The sequence below is a fragment of the Quercus lobata genome, chromosome 4 (genome assembly GCF_001633185.2).
Source record: "Quercus lobata isolate SW786 chromosome 4, ValleyOak3.0 Primary Assembly, whole genome shotgun sequence".
NCBI classification, from domain to species: domain Eukaryota; kingdom Viridiplantae; phylum Streptophyta; class Magnoliopsida; order Fagales; family Fagaceae; genus Quercus; species Quercus lobata.
Window position 1 is genome coordinate 14,000,690 of NC_044907.1, and position 15,489 is coordinate 14,016,178.

Here is a 15,489-nt window from a genome sequence, read left to right on the forward strand (position 1 = left end):
ATATATTGTTCTAACGTCTAATCACACCCTATATAATTTTAGTTTGAATTAATCTAATCTCTTTTAGCTATATTCAAGGAACGAGAGTTGAGAGATCTTAGGTCAACAGCCAGCTTTCCCAGTTTCTTTCAGGCACCATTGTAGTAGCATAAGACAATATAAAATTCTAGATGTGAAAAAGAGAGTTGGTTAGTTCCTACTGGTGACGAAAGCAACCATGGCAAGAGGAGTGACTTGCTGAACCTATGAACTGTTTGTAGTTAGGAGGAGGAAAAAGAAAAGTAGCAACATTTCCTCTAGTTAGGACTTCAAATCTTCATGTCCACCAATACCAAAATCTTGAAGAGAGTCTATGAGCCCAAATCCATCCATAGACAGTGTGTTTGTTGCATTTGATGATGTTATTTGGATTAAACTGGGCATATGAAATATAAAATATATCATTCCTAAGTTGAAAATAAGAAAATATACAATATTTCATTCCCTTACCCCCACTTTAGTAAAATAAGATAAATAAATGCACTATTTTTATTTTCTGAAATGCATTGATAAATTCACTTTTGATCATGGATATTTACATTCAAATGCTATGGAAATCAACAATTTTTTAAGATGGGATATAACTCAGCGTTATCAAGCACCAAAATTTGCCAAGATTGGTTTGTCAAATTGAAGAAGAAATTCTTTAACAAGAGAAGGATTTGTTCAGAAATGCTTTTCTATTTTTAAAACAATGATAAATCAAAGCAATAGTTTGAAATAAATGAGCTAGCCCCTATTTAGTTCATTATCATTATGGATTTTATTCATTCCATGACTTGCAAGCCCACTTATTTCTCATCAGAACTACTGCTTCAATTTTTTAAAATTCAACATAAGAATTGCACTTCTATAAGCTTCTGTTAGAAAATTAAAGGATTTTACCTAGGACTAATCAGAAGAAACATATCGGTAGATGTGTCTCTAAAAATCTCTTGAGGATGTTACATCACTGGATTGCTCAAATTCATTCATCAGTTGATGAGATACCAAACCCATCCACACCCAAACAAGGGCATTTACTGGTGGTGAGTTGAGAAATCCGAAACATTTGCCTTGTTCATGGGCTGCACAAAATAAAATATTAGGACTAGTGATGGTAAGGAAAATTTTTAGCGAGTACTACCAAAAAGTTAAGCTGATGTCTATCATTTCTTAACCTTTTTCAAATAAATAAATAAATAAATAAGGAAAAAGATTCAAAGGATTTGAAACTTGGAAGTGCATAAATGAAGGGTTAGTCTAGCATAAACTAGGATGGAGTACTTGGTGAGCTTTGGAATGCTACCACCACCAATACTCTTTCGATGATATGATAAGTTTCTCCTGAATTTCCCAGCCTCCTCTTGTCAAGCATATGCCAAGGTTTAGAAAATATAATTTGAATTCAAGAATTATGTGCAAAAGGAACAAAATTATTATCTCAAAACATTTGCTTGATATTTCACAAAGAAATAATGAAGAAGAAATTTCAAGATCCTGGTTCATACTTGATATTTTTTTCTGAAGGAAATGATTTCCTTTTAATCAAATTTCAATAGAAGCACACATAATAAAGCAGAAGAATTGCCGACCACTTCCTGATTTTGTATGGGCTTGTTCTTGTTTCAGCCTTTCATACCTACTCATGTCAGATAAATTTGATTATCCAAAATAGTGAAGGAAGCTGGAAAGTGTTCTAATTCATCATAATTAACATCAGTTAAACTATCCAATAATAGAAGGTACTAAATCAATTTGAGAACTAAATGGTTTTAGTCGAACATTTATGTACCTGACTCTAATATTTAAATGATGCCAAGTGAATGAAGAAAACAGCAAATGAGGACTCTTTCTACACTTTCAGCCGCATGATCACTTCATCATCAACTAATATACTGAAGAAAATGGGCATTCTTGCTCCATTCTTTGCCCTTCTTCTTAATAGAACCATTCCTTCAACAAAGGACAACACCTAAAAAGTGCTTGATCTCAAGGCAGAAACAGATTAGGACACTGTTCTTCAGCCAACCCTTCATCAAGTAGTAACACTTTTTCAGATATATTTATTAACAAAAAAACTTATATTTATATAAAATTGAATGGAATGTACCTAACTGTAAAACAGCAGCTTGGGTTAAATTGGAATTTTAGCTCCTAAAATGAATTACTCATCCATATGTATGCAGGGGATGTGATCAATGTTGCGTCACTTTTTTCCCTTCTTTTTTTGGTATCATTTCATCATCAAAGGAAATACAAGTACAATGACAACAAGTTAATTCAATAAATGTACACTTGAGCGCACACAGGTACAAGGAAAAGAATTAGTGGATAAGATGAACAATGGAGAGCAATTGAAAAGTATCAAAAAAAGTATGAAGTTAGGAATATTCAGAAGACATCCAAACAAACTCACATGGAAGACAATCAAGTTCTCAAGGTGTCATGAACTCACAATCACACTTGATATCCTATAAAATGCCTAAAGGATATCTTTTCTTTCAAATCTAGGAGCTGGAATCGGAGCTATGAGGGACCATTCTCTACATTATTCTTCATTACAATACAGTACATAGGGCAGTCCAACCTTGAAGAAAACAGAACATGCTGGCAGGACATACATATTTGCGGCTCATTGAATGTACATTTAGCTCTTTGAAAATATTGATCGAAAGAGATGCATTTGGTAGGTTTATAATCTTTGTATTCATCAATGGGATGATTTAAAGCAATAGTGACTTATGCATTTGTCAGAGGCTTAAAACTTTGCAAAGTTGACAAAGACTTAAAAAGCATTTATGATGATAGGTTCAAAGTTTATAACAACAAACACAATGCAGTTGAACAAACCTAACAATCACAAGGCATCTCTAGACTTGATCTGTCATGGAACAAGAATCTCAGTTATCTTTGGGCTAGCTTTCCCCCCACTGCCTCTGGCACCATTGTCAAACAATAGGGCATTTAAAATTCTTGCTAGTAATGGTAGCCCCTACAGGTGAGGACAGCAAGAGCAGTCATATGCTGGCTGAACCTTTTGAGCTCTTTCAAGTTAGCAAGAAAAAAAGAACCAAATGCAGCAACCCATCCTTTGGAGGGGACGTCACATCTTCCCATCTACCACCAATTCCAAAGAGAGCCTGAGTAAGTCCCTCTCCACACTTGATCAGTGTGATTCAGCGGCCGTTAGAAGGTAAAGAAGCAGCACTAGCTATCAACTGCATAGTTTACCTGAGATTAAACAGAATGCCAAACTGGCCAAGTCAAATCCCAGTATCTCTTAACTTATAAAACAAATGTATAATTCATCAAATACATATGCTGGAAAAATTGCATTATCTCAAAAGTATTTGTCTTGCACTTCAAAACTGCACAATAGAAATGCAGTAAAAGTATAATGAGGCAAGAGCAGCTCCAACAAGAATGAGGGTAAATGATTCTTTAATTAAGAAAAGGATGAGATTTTACAGTGACTTGAAAACATATCAGAGATTTAGAAATTTATATACAATGCAAAAGGACCAGCAACTAGTAGTGGCATAAATTGACAACGGATGTGTGAGGCACATGTTATTTACAAGCAAATGTGACCCTGCAAAACAGAAGGCAATGAATGAGCATGTTGAAAATCACCTAGTTCAAAAACTATATGTCAACTGTAGCATAATCTTGGGATCCAGAGCCTCTGGTTGAAAAACATCTAACAGCATCTCTTACATAGGTGTACCAAAAATATTTTTACTACTAGAAAGCTTTACTTTGTTCTGGAATATATATAGATAGATAAATTTGAACATATTTCTGGATGCCGTGAAGTTTTTCTATAAATTAATTTAAAAAAAAAAAAAAAAACTAAAACGTCTAATACTAAAGTTGTGGTATCACTATCATGATATACGGTCTGTAGAGCATAGGATAAGGCATTTATAACCATAAATGACATACCTTGAACAAATTATTATAAAACCAATTAATTTTTTTTTATTTACTACTACACATTATCCATTTTTTATTTTATCCTCGAAAACTTTAATCAATAATTTGGAGGAACAATTTTTTATAATTTTTTTCTTAATTCAATAAACAGATTGATTGGTAGTTTGCAGTTCGTTGATTGTTAAAAAATGCTTTTGACTTTTTAAATGAATGTGTTGATCAACAAATACATATGCTGGAAATTTAGAATTACCTTAGCTTTAAACATTCAAAAAAGTCTTTGTACGGGAGTTTTTCTACATTATTCTTCATTAAAAAAACAGAACATGCTGGCAAGACAAACATAATTGCAGCTCATTGAAAGTAACATTAGCTCTTCAAAAATGTTGATTGAAAGAGATGCATTTGGTAGGTCTATTATCATTCTATTCATCAATGGGATGATTTGAAGCAAATGTCCCTTATGCTAATATTGTCAGAGGCTTAAAACTTTGCAGAGTTGACAAAGACTTAAAAAGCATTTATGATGATAGGTCCAAATTTTATACCAACAAATGACAGGTTCAAAGTTTATACCAACAATCACAAATCAGTTGAACAAACCTAACAATCACAGAGCATCTCTAGACTTTGATCTGTCATGGAACAAGCATCTCAGCAATCCTGTGCCAGCTTTCCCCCCTCTGCCTCTGGCACCATTGTCACACAATAGGACATTTTAAAATTCTTGGTGCTAGTCATAGCCCCAACAAGTGAGGAAAGCAAGAGCAGTCACATGTTGAACCTTTTGAGCTCTTTCAAGTTAGGAAGAGAAAAGGAACCAAAAGCAGCAACCTATCCCCCGGAGGGAACTTCACATCTTCCCATCTACCACCGGTTCCAAAATTTCAAAGAGAAAGCCTGAGCAAGTCCCTCTCCACACTTGATTAGTGCGTTTCAGCTGCTGTTAGAAGGTAAAGAAGTAGCACTAGCTATCAACCATCACATAGTTTACCTGAGATCAAACAACATGCCAAAAGGGCCAAGTCAAATCCCAATATTTCTTAAAATAATCTAAACTTATAAAACAAATGTATTAATCATCAAATACATATTCTGGAAAAATTGCATTACCTTGGGTTAATCATTCCCTCAAAAATATTTGTCTTGCACTTCAAAAGTGCAAAGTAGAAATGCAGTGAAAGTATAATGAGGTAAGAGCAGCTCTGGCAAGAATGAGAGTAAATGATTCTCAAATTAAAAAAAAGGATGAGCTTTCATAGTGACTTGAAAATATATCAGAGATTTAGGAATTTATGTACAATGCAAGGGACTGGCAGCTAGTAGTGGCATAAATTGGCAGCGGGTGTGTGAGGCACTTATTTACAAGTAAAATTGACCACACAAAACAAAAGGCAATGAATGAGCATGTTGAAAATCACATAGTTCAAAAACTATATGTCAACTGTAGCATAATCTTGGGATCCAAAGCCTTTGGTTGAAAAACATCTGACAGCATCTCTTACAGAGGAGGTGTGCATCCCTTCAGGCCACATGATCACTTCATCATCAATTAATATGTTGAAGAAAATGGGCATTCTTGCTCCATTCTTTGCCCTTCTTCTTAATGGAACCATTCCTTCAACAAAAGACAACACCTAAAAAGTGCTTGATCTCAAGGCAGAAACAGATTATGACACCGTTCTTCAGCCAGCCCTTCATCAAGTAGTAACACTTTTTCAGATATATTTATCAACACATAAACTTATATTAATATAAAATTGAATGGAATGTACCTAATTGTAAAACAGTAGCTTGGGTTAAATTGGAATTTTAGCTCCTAAAATGACTTAGTCATCTATATGTATGCAAGGGATGTGATCAATCTTGTGTCACTTTTTTCCCTTCTTTTTTTGGTATCATTTCATCATCAAAGGGAATACAAGTACAATGACAACAAGTTAATTCAATAAATGTATAATTGAGCACGCATAGGTACAAGGAAAACAATTAGTGGATAAGCTGAATAATGGAGAGCGATGGAAAAGTAACAAAAAAAAAATTATGAAGTTAGGAATATTTGGAAGACATCCAAACAAACTCACATGGAAGACAATCAAGTTCTCAAGGTGTCATGAACTCACAATCACACTTGATATCCTGTAAAATGCCTAAAGGATATCTTTTCTTTCAAATCTAGGAGCCGGAATTGGAGTTATGAGGCACCATTCTCTACATTATTCTTCATTACAATACAGTATATAGGGCTGTCCAAACTTGAAGAAAACAAAACATGCTGGCAGGACATACATAATTACGGCTCACTGAATGTAAATTTAGCTCTTCGAAAATATTGATCGCAAGAGATGCATTTGGTAGGTTTATAATCATTATATTCATCAATGGGATGATTTGAAGCAATTGACCCTTATGCATTTGTTAGAGGCTTAAAACTTTGCAGAGTTGACAAAGACTTGAAAAGCATTTTTGATGATAGGTTCAAAGTTTATAACAACAAACACAATTCAGTTGAACAAACCTAACAATCACAGGGCATCTTTGGACTTGATCTATCATGGAACAAGAATCTCAGCAATCTTTGGGCCAGCTTTCCCCCCTCTGCCTTGGCACCATTGTCACACAATATGGCATTTAAAATTCTCGATAGTAATGGTAGCCCCAACAGGTGAGGACAGCAAGAGCAGTCATATTCTGGCTGAACCTTTTGAGTTCTTTCAGGTTAGAAGAAAAAAAGAACCAAATGCAGCAACCTATCCTCTGGAGGGGATGTCACATATTCCCATCTACCACCAATTCCAAAGAGAAAACCTGAGTAAGTCCCTCTCCACACTTGATCAGTGTGATTCAGCGGCTGTTAAAAAGGTAAAGAAGTAGCACTAGCTATCAACTGCCACATAGTTTACCTGATATTAAACAACATGCCAAACTGGCCAAGTCAAATCCCAATATTTCTTAAAATACTCTAAACTTATAAAACAAATGTATTATTCATCAAATACATATGCTGGAAAAATTGCATTACCTCAAAAGTATTCGTCTTGCACTTCAAAATGGAACAGTCGAAACGCAGTGAAAGTATAGTGAGGCAAGAGCAACCCTAGCAAGAATAAGAGTAAATGATTCTTTAATTAAGAAAAGGATGAGATTTCATAGTGACTTGAAAACATATCAGAGATTTAGAAATTTATATACAATGCAAAATAATCAATAGCTAGCAGTGGCATAAATTGACAGCAGATGTGTGAGGCACATGTTATTTACAAGTAAATGTGACCCTATAAAACAAAAGGCAATGAATGAGCATGTTGAAAATCATCTAGTTCAAAAAATATATGCCAACTGTAGTATAATCTTGGGATCCAGAGCTTCTAGTTGAAATCTAACAGCATCTCTTACACAGGTGTGCCAAAAATATTTTTACTACTAGAAAGCTTTACTTTGTTCTGGAATATATATAGATAGATAAATCTGAACATTTTTCTGGTTGCCATGAAGTTTTTCTATAAATTAATTTAAAAAAATAAAAATAAAATAAAATAAAAACTGAAACGTCTAATACTAAAGTTGTGGTATCAATATCATGATATATATATATATATTTTTTTTTTTTTTTTGAGAAAGATGACTTGAATTTTATTCCTTAAGGCATGTCTGCTTGGTAAACATTCAAACAATGGGTTGGAACATCCTCCATCCATACATAATAACCTGTGATATGGCGTGCATATCTAGCAAGGTTGTGAGCAACTTTGTTATTTTCTCTACCTACGTATTGGAACCTAACCCCACTTAACCGGTTTGCCAAAGTTTGTGCATCCCGGATCAGCAAGCCATAAATGACATACCTTGAACAAATTATTATAAAGCCAATTAATTTTTTTTATTTACTACTATACATTATCCATTTGTTATTTTATCCTCTAAAACTTTAATAAAATAATTTGAAGGAACAATTTTTTTATAATTTTTTTCTCAATTCAATAAACAAATTGATTGGTAGTTTGCAGTTCGTTGATTGTTAAAAAATGTTTTTAACTTTTTAAATGAATGTGTTGATCAACAAATACATATGCTGGAAATTAGCATTACCTTAGCTTAAACATTCCCATAGAAGTCTTTGTCTTGTATTTCAGAAGTCTAGAGTAGAAATGTAGTGAATGTATAATGAGGCAAGAGCATCACCGGCAAGAATGAGAGTAGAGGATGAGCTTTTACAGTGACTTGAAGACTAATCAGATATTTTGGAGGTCTTTTTTTTTTTTTTTTTTTTTTTTTGGAGAATTGACATTTAGGAATTCATACACAATGTAGAAGGATTAGCAGCTAGCAGTGGCATGAAATTGACAGCGGGTGTGTAAGACACTTGTTATTTACAGGTAAAAGTAACACTGCAAAAGAAAAGGCAATGAAATGAGCATATATAACAATGTTGAAAATCACCCAGTTCAAATATTTCAACTGTAGCATGGTCTAATGCTTCCTTTATATATGTATATAGTTCTGTATGTTGGGGAGTTTTTCTTTAATTCATAATTAAATAACACACTAAAACTAAAACTAAACCTGTGGTTTATGATATATGGTCTATAGAGCTTATGATTAAGTTAAAAGAAAAGATACTTCAAAGCTTGGCATTAAAAAGTTAGATGAAATAAAATGATTTTGGTGAAAAAAATTTAAACTTTTCACTGTAGCTTGATGGGAGTTAATGAAAATGAGAATTAGTACCTGGGCAGAAGCGTTCTTCGACTCATAGCTCAATCAACGTATGCATATTCTGGGGATGTGGGCAATCTTGACCTGGCCCTCCCCTTTCTCATTTCCATACCGTTCTTTCAACAAGTGGCAATCAGAAATATGTAGCTCACAAAGAGTGGTAGGCAAAACGTCTTCTAGTAAGCAGTCAAGATTATTGCAGCTCCGAATACGCAAGTTTTTAAGAGAGGTAAGGAGTTGAAACCCCTTACCATTGAGCAATTTTAGATTTGGTAAATAACTGATGGCGAAATCAGTAAGATTAGGAGGCAGCAACGCCTCCTCTGGAAAGGACTCCAACTCGTTGCAATGATTAGAAATTGTGAAACTTCTGAGAGAGTGAAGACCTTGCAATCCCAATTCCATGCGACGGGAAATGAGTTTCTCACACCCGTGTATGGCAAGACTTTCTAAGCTGGAGGGCAAACCTCCCTCGGGAAAAGATTCAAGTTTTGGACACCCATACAGTTTCAAACCCACGAGAGATGGGAGGAGGGTATGCATCCCTTCAGGCAGTGACTTTAAATTTCTGCACACAAATATTACAATCTGAGACAAATTTGGAGCGCGCAGTCCTCCGCTGGGAAAGGAAACTAAATCAAGGCACTCAAAGAATTCCAAGCGAGAGAGGGAAGTAAACTCTGGTAGAAATGACAAAATTGAATCACCGCCGCCCGCTATGAACACAGTTTTAAGTGATTGATAGTCATGACCACGTGGAATCTGTATTTTCCCTGTGCATACTAATTGATGGAGAGCTGGAGAATTAGGAAGCGAAGCAACAAGCTGCTTACACTGACTAATACGAAGTTCGGTCAAAGAGGGAAGTTGAACGGGCAAACCCCCACTAAGCTTGGGACAATTATCAATATAAAGTTTTTGAAGACAAGAGAAAACTTCTCCTTCAAATATAACCCACTCCTGCCACTCTAGCATATTTTCAAATGATAAACACTCAAGGGCTCTGAACGGGTTAATCGTATTCCCGTAGAACTCAGGGCCCACACTTGATATTTCACCAAAACATTCAATTTCAAGGCTCTTGAGGTAAGGTAGCTGTCCAAGCGGAGGCAAGGAGAAGCAATTATCACAATCACGAAGCTCTATGGACACCATTTTAGAGAATGACGAGTCTCCTAACCATTTTGGAAAGCTTGTACCCTCATAATTGGTGATGGTGAGAGAATTCAAGTTTGTGCAAGGACACAACTGCTCGAGCATAATTCTTTCCTTTTCTGAATCTTCAGCGCCATGACCGTGTTTCCATTCCAACTTCAACTCAGATAAATCTTGCTTATTCTTTAATATAACCTCTGCAGTATCTTTATTAATACATTGAACGCTTTCCAAGTTCAATAGAGACAAAGTTTCAGAAAGATGCTGAAGCTCCACTAATTCTCTTATACTGGACCCATCATCACGTTTGCCCACAACAAAAACAGGTAATTTTATGAGATTTTTCATTTTACCCATATGTGGTGGCATCTCTTCCATTTTGGCTCCACTATTATCTAGGTGGCGCAAGTTGATTAGTTTACTCGTGTTTGTAGGCAACTTGGTGATGTACCGTGACAATATCAAGGTTTGCAAACAATACAAGTTACATATGGAATCGGGTAAGTGACTGATTTTAGTGCAAAGAATATTCAAATAACGAAGGTGCTTTAAATTATCAATGGAGTTAGGCAACTCTCTTATTCCCATGCTAGACAATGATAACACCCGTAAGGTTTTAAATTCCTCCAACAAATCATCTATCATTATCTTCTCTACAGAGTTATAATTTTCCCATGGTAACAGTAACTGTTTTTCTCCCAAGAAGGTTCGCAAACCCTTTGCTTCATAAAGGAACTCAAATTTCTTAGAGTTATCAAATCGACCTTTAGGATATGAAAAATGACGTGTTTTTTCTGTTATTTTATTCAACTCATCATTTTCCACAAACCTAAAACAAAATTCTCCAGATATAAATGTTGCCAAGTCATTGACTAGGTCATGCATTATGAAACGTGATTCATTAGTACTTGATTGTTGAAGAAGTGACCTAGATACAAGATCATCAAAGTACCGTTCACCTATTTCTTCCATCCTCCCATTTCCTTTGGATTGCTGTAAAAAATTTTGTGCCATCCACAACAAGACCAACTCCTCTTTTTTAAATTCATAACCCTTTGGAAGGATGGAACAATAAGCAAAGCAATGCTTTAAATGTGATGGGAGGTAGTGGTAGCTCAATCTTAGAGCCGGAAGGATGTCACTTTCTTTTTCTGGTATATTCCATATATCACTCTTCAAAATCATTGTCCACTCCTTTGGATCTTGCTGACAACGCAGCAAACCACCAAGTGTTTTTGCTGCCAAAGGTAAGCCTTTACACTTCTGGACAATTTGCCTACCAATATCCTCTAGAATTGGATCACTAGCCTTTCCATTTATAAATGTGTGTTTTTTAAACAATGACCAGCACTCTTTTTCTGATAATTGTCTTAGAAAAAAATCTGCAACAGTGCGGACATTTGATGCGACTTTTGTACTGCGTGTAGTAACAATGATCTTAATCTCCTTTGCACCACATCTGAAAACTTTAAGTAGCTCAGCCCAATCACTATATTTCTCATTCCAAACATCGTCTAAAACGAGGAAAACTTTCTTCTCCATGAATTTCTCTCTAATTTTATTTTGCAGAAAATTCATGTTTTGATTGTCACAAGCAGAGGAAGTGACCTCCTCAAAAATTGTTTTTGCTATCCTAAAATTATCAAAATTTTCTGAAACGCAAACCCAAGCTTTGAGATCAAAACTCTCATTTATTCTTTTGTCATTGAAAACAAACCGAGCAAGAGTAGTTTTTCCAACTCCACCCATAGCCACTATGGGAACAACACATATCCCATCAACACTTGCACCATTAGATTGGAACTTCTCAAATATCCCCTCCTTGTCCTTGTCTCTACCAAATACACCATATTCTTCAGGGCAAGAAGTTGTCAATGGTCTTGATTGTATACCTTTAAGACCAGGGGTATCCTTCAGGGCAACACTAGCAACAAGACTAAGGACATCCTTTTGTTTTATAATATATTCTAAATTATCCAGAATTTTTTCTAGCTTCGATTGTATATCAAATGAATTAGCAGAGAAGAAGTCCCATACCGTACTAGTGCTGGTTTGAAATTCAGCTTCTGACTTGGATCGTAAGGCTTCAGTGGCAATCTCATCGAGGAGGTCATCCGCAACATAAACAGCATCTTTAAGCTCGTTCAGCCACCGTTTCACATTTGGGTATTCAAATTGCTTCTCCTCCGCATCACTGAGCACTGAATCAGCAGTTATCAGCATTAACTTCAGCTTTCGCACCAATCCTTCAATAACTTTGCTTCCCTTGAGAAAGTTGACAACGTCACGAGAGGCCACTCTGTCAAACGCCACCTGAAGGAATGCAGAGAAAACTGCTCCACCCACAAACTCTGCAGCCATGCTTTCTTCTTTGCAAAAAGACGTGAGTGGTGAAAGAGAATGCAAACAAGAGAACCAAGAGAGAGAGAGAAATGTGATCGGTGAAAGTGTTTTTTTTTGTTTTGCAGAAACTCTTAAAATACTTCCTCTATTGCTTTTAAGGCGTGCAGCTGAAAGGTCCTTTGTTTACTAATCTAGGTGTGAACCAAATGTGAACCACTGATTGATGTCAATGAATAATTGCGCGTTCTGGTGGATCCCACATTCCAGACACAGTTATAAGCACAAAAATTGACAAAGAATTTGACATATATGGCTCTTTGTGCAACTGTGCTGCCTATCAGTCTGTGTGGTTCCTGCTAACAAATAAAAAGTGATCGAGTGACAAAGAAAATTTATCTAGTTAATTGAGTTTATTTTCATGGGTTTATTATACAAAATTACATTTATACATTTTAAAAAACTGTACTTAACAAATAAACTAAAGAAGCAGTAATGGAAATAAATGGGCTGTTTGGTAATATTGTTCTAGTAACGTTGTTTGTATTTTTTGAAAATATTTGTAAATAAAAAAATGTGTAAAAATACGTGTATTGTTGTTTAAAAACTGAAAAGTGTTGCTTAAAATCACATACTAAACAGCCCCAAACTCATCCAGCTTTGAACCTAGAATGGTTGGTCCTTGAGTTAGCATTGGAGCGGGGTGTTGTTTTCTGTAATTTGAGCAGTATAAAGATCAAAATCACAAGTCTTCTTTTTTTTCTTTTTCTTTTTTTCTTTTTGGTTGAAAGGATCCTAATGTAGAATGGTTGGTACTTGGTAACCATTATTTCCATTGGGGTTACAATAATTGGGGCATCTTTTCTAGAAATGTTTGTAACTTTATGTGAAGAAAATTCAAGGCGGGGTCAAGTTTTTGAGCTAGTGGAATGAACTTTACTTCCTGAAAATAAATAAATAAATATAGTAGAAGTTGCTTACTTGTTTCTAAAAAAAGAAGATAAGAAATGACAAATTTGACTAGTTGGAAGGAAGTTTAGTTCGCAAAAATATTTGAGTGGTATGAAGTGTTTTTCTGTGGAAGGAACTATGAAGTTTACTTCCCATAAGCAAAAATTAAGAAATCAAGTGGAAGTTGTTTGATAAGGTTTTTTTTTTTAATTTTATTTTTATATATAAGATAGAAATTCTACTTTAATCTAATTTAAGTGTATATGTGTGTGAAACTCTTTTCTAAAGACTTGAATCCCGACCATTGCCCCCCACACCTCACAAACACTTATACTTGTGGAGAGACCATCGCACCAAGGGTATGTGGTAGTTGTTTGATAAGGTTGTTCATGAAAAAGAAGAAGATTGAAGAAACATAGGACTAACTGATTTTTTTATTATTGTATTTTTAAGTAATAAACAAAAAGAATCGGATATGGCTCTCTATTCATAAAAAATCAATCAAAATAAATAATCCTTCAAGGAAAAAGGAAATGAGTTTGTTGAGTTTCAATAATCTTATCAACATTGGATATCACCAACCATACGTTCTCCAAAGATAATGTGAATTTTTATAGTTAATTAATTTTTACTGTCCAACATAATGTGAATAACCCCAAATGATTTGATTCATTATCTCTATCAAGATGAATTGACCTGTTTTGACACAACTAAACTCGTTTAACTTATATAAATAAAATTCATTTCTTTCCAATATAAATTATAATTTATACATAGAATTGAATAATTAGTTATGGTGTTTAGTTCTCCATTGAAATTTGAAACTCTAAGACCCCTTTCCCTTTCACCAAAAATAATGAAAAAGGTCTCATTTCATATTATCTTTTTTAGATTTGTATTTATAAATTTTGGTGGAAACTCTTGTAATAAGAACTTTTAGATTTTATACTATAATTATATGAATAAAAATTTGAGTAGAATTTATATTCTAATAATAATTATAATTTATGCGCATACAAAAAAAAAAAAAATGTTAATCACTTTGGGTTATATTTTTTATGTGTCATATTAGTGGCAACCCAAGACAATATATTTATCTTAATACTAGTCGGAAACCTACACTACACATGGAAAAATTTGGCGATTTGTTTTTTTTTTTAAGTAAAAAATGAAAATAATAAATAAGGTTTATAAGGGTTAGTTCCAAAACATTCTTAAAATGATTTAATTATTTTCTAACAAAGTATAGTTGATACAATATATTAGATTTGCAAGATTTAGCTATCAGTATTTGTTATTTAAAAGTGTTTTAAATTTTGTAATTTTTATTTTCAAGAAAACATAATGCATTTTACATTCAATTATTATATAAGACTAGATATTTTGTAAATAATATAATGTGTGGTTGAAGTTTATTTCTAGTGTTCTTTACAAACAATTTATCTTTTATACTTCTTAAATAATATTAAAAAAAAGATATTATAATTAAATCTTCCACTTATATATTAGGGGAAAAAATCATCTTTGCTTTTAGGTCGTGCACAATAAATGTCCTTTACCACTATATGCGTGTGAATCAAATGTGAACTATTGAATTGATTTTAATGGGATGATTGAATAATTGCGTGTGACGGTGGATCCCAGACACAGTCATTGTGCCATTTCCAGGAAGAACAATAATTGAAAATTTGACATTAGAAAATGGCTCTTTCTTTTGCAGCTGTGCTATCAGTTGTGGTGGTTCCCACTTCCTACCAACTACCATAAAGCGAGTGAGAGAAGTAATTTCTCTAGTTAATTGAGTTTATCTTCACCGCTTTGTTATACAAAATTTCGGTTATAAACTTACCAACTTAGAGCATTCCCAACAACTCTCTCATAAAAAATGTCATTTTGACATACCAAAAATTTATTTTATTATTTTAACACATTATTTTACAATATCCTATTTATCAGATGATCTATTCTTCAATTCTATACATTAAAATAATATTAACAATACATTAAAATAATATATTAATTTCTCCCATCGTCAATAGCAACAACACCAGCAACAACGGCACAACCACCACCACCACTACTGCAACAACGGCCACCAACAACCACTGCTGCAACAATACCGACAGCCACCACCGACATAAACTCACATCCACCAACACCACCTTTAAAAAAAAAAAAAAAAAAAACCAACCAAAAAAAAAAAAAAATCCATAACAACCCACCATATTCACAAACTTCAAAACCCATCCCAAATCAAACAATCCAATCCCAAATCATTGTTATCCTCCAATCCAATTTCTCAAACCAGATCCAATCCCCAAAATCAACCATAAACAATCCAAACAAATAAGGGGAATCGGATCTTAGTGA

At 34.2% G+C, this 15,489-nt stretch overlaps 2 protein-coding genes across 15 annotated transcripts in view; both read right to left on the minus strand.

Moving 5' to 3' along the window:
* LOC115986918 (putative disease resistance protein At3g14460) overlaps positions 1-15,489 on the minus strand; it is an 86,846-nt gene that overhangs the window by 52,734 nt on the left and 18,623 nt on the right. The gene's annotated exons all lie outside the window — the stretch shown is intronic.
* On the minus strand, positions 1,253-12,248 carry LOC115986920 (putative disease resistance RPP13-like protein 1). Of its 3 annotated transcripts, XR_004090930.1 has the most exons (6): positions 8,686-12,248; positions 8,047-8,345; positions 6,980-7,054; positions 6,476-6,860; positions 5,071-5,652; positions 4,628-4,951 (listed from the first exon to the last, which is right to left on the minus strand). XR_004090930.1 is itself a non-coding variant. In XM_031110348.1 (2 exons), the coding sequence occupies exon 1, from the start codon at positions 12,187-12,189 to the stop codon at positions 8,719-8,721; it is 3,471 nt and encodes a 1,156-aa protein (XP_030966208.1). In that variant the 5' UTR covers positions 12,190-12,248; the 3' UTR covers positions 7,167-7,232; positions 8,686-8,718. The 3 variants fall into 3 exon arrangements, 1 of the variants encoding a protein (XP_030966208.1); XR_004090931.1 differs by lacking the exons at positions 6,476-6,860; positions 6,980-7,054; positions 8,047-8,345; positions 8,686-12,248 and adding exons at positions 1,253-1,660; positions 1,814-2,051; positions 2,872-3,252 and having other exon boundaries at positions 4,561-4,951; positions 5,071-6,009; XM_031110348.1 differs by lacking the exons at positions 4,628-4,951; positions 5,071-5,652; positions 6,476-6,860; positions 6,980-7,054; positions 8,047-8,345 and adding an exon at positions 7,167-7,232.

Excerpts from the sequence above, each read along its gene's own strand:
- LOC115986920 (XM_031110348.1), bottom strand. The coding sequence starts at position 12,189 with ATGGCTGCAGAGTTTGTGGGTGGAGCAGTTTTCTCTGCATTCCTTCAG.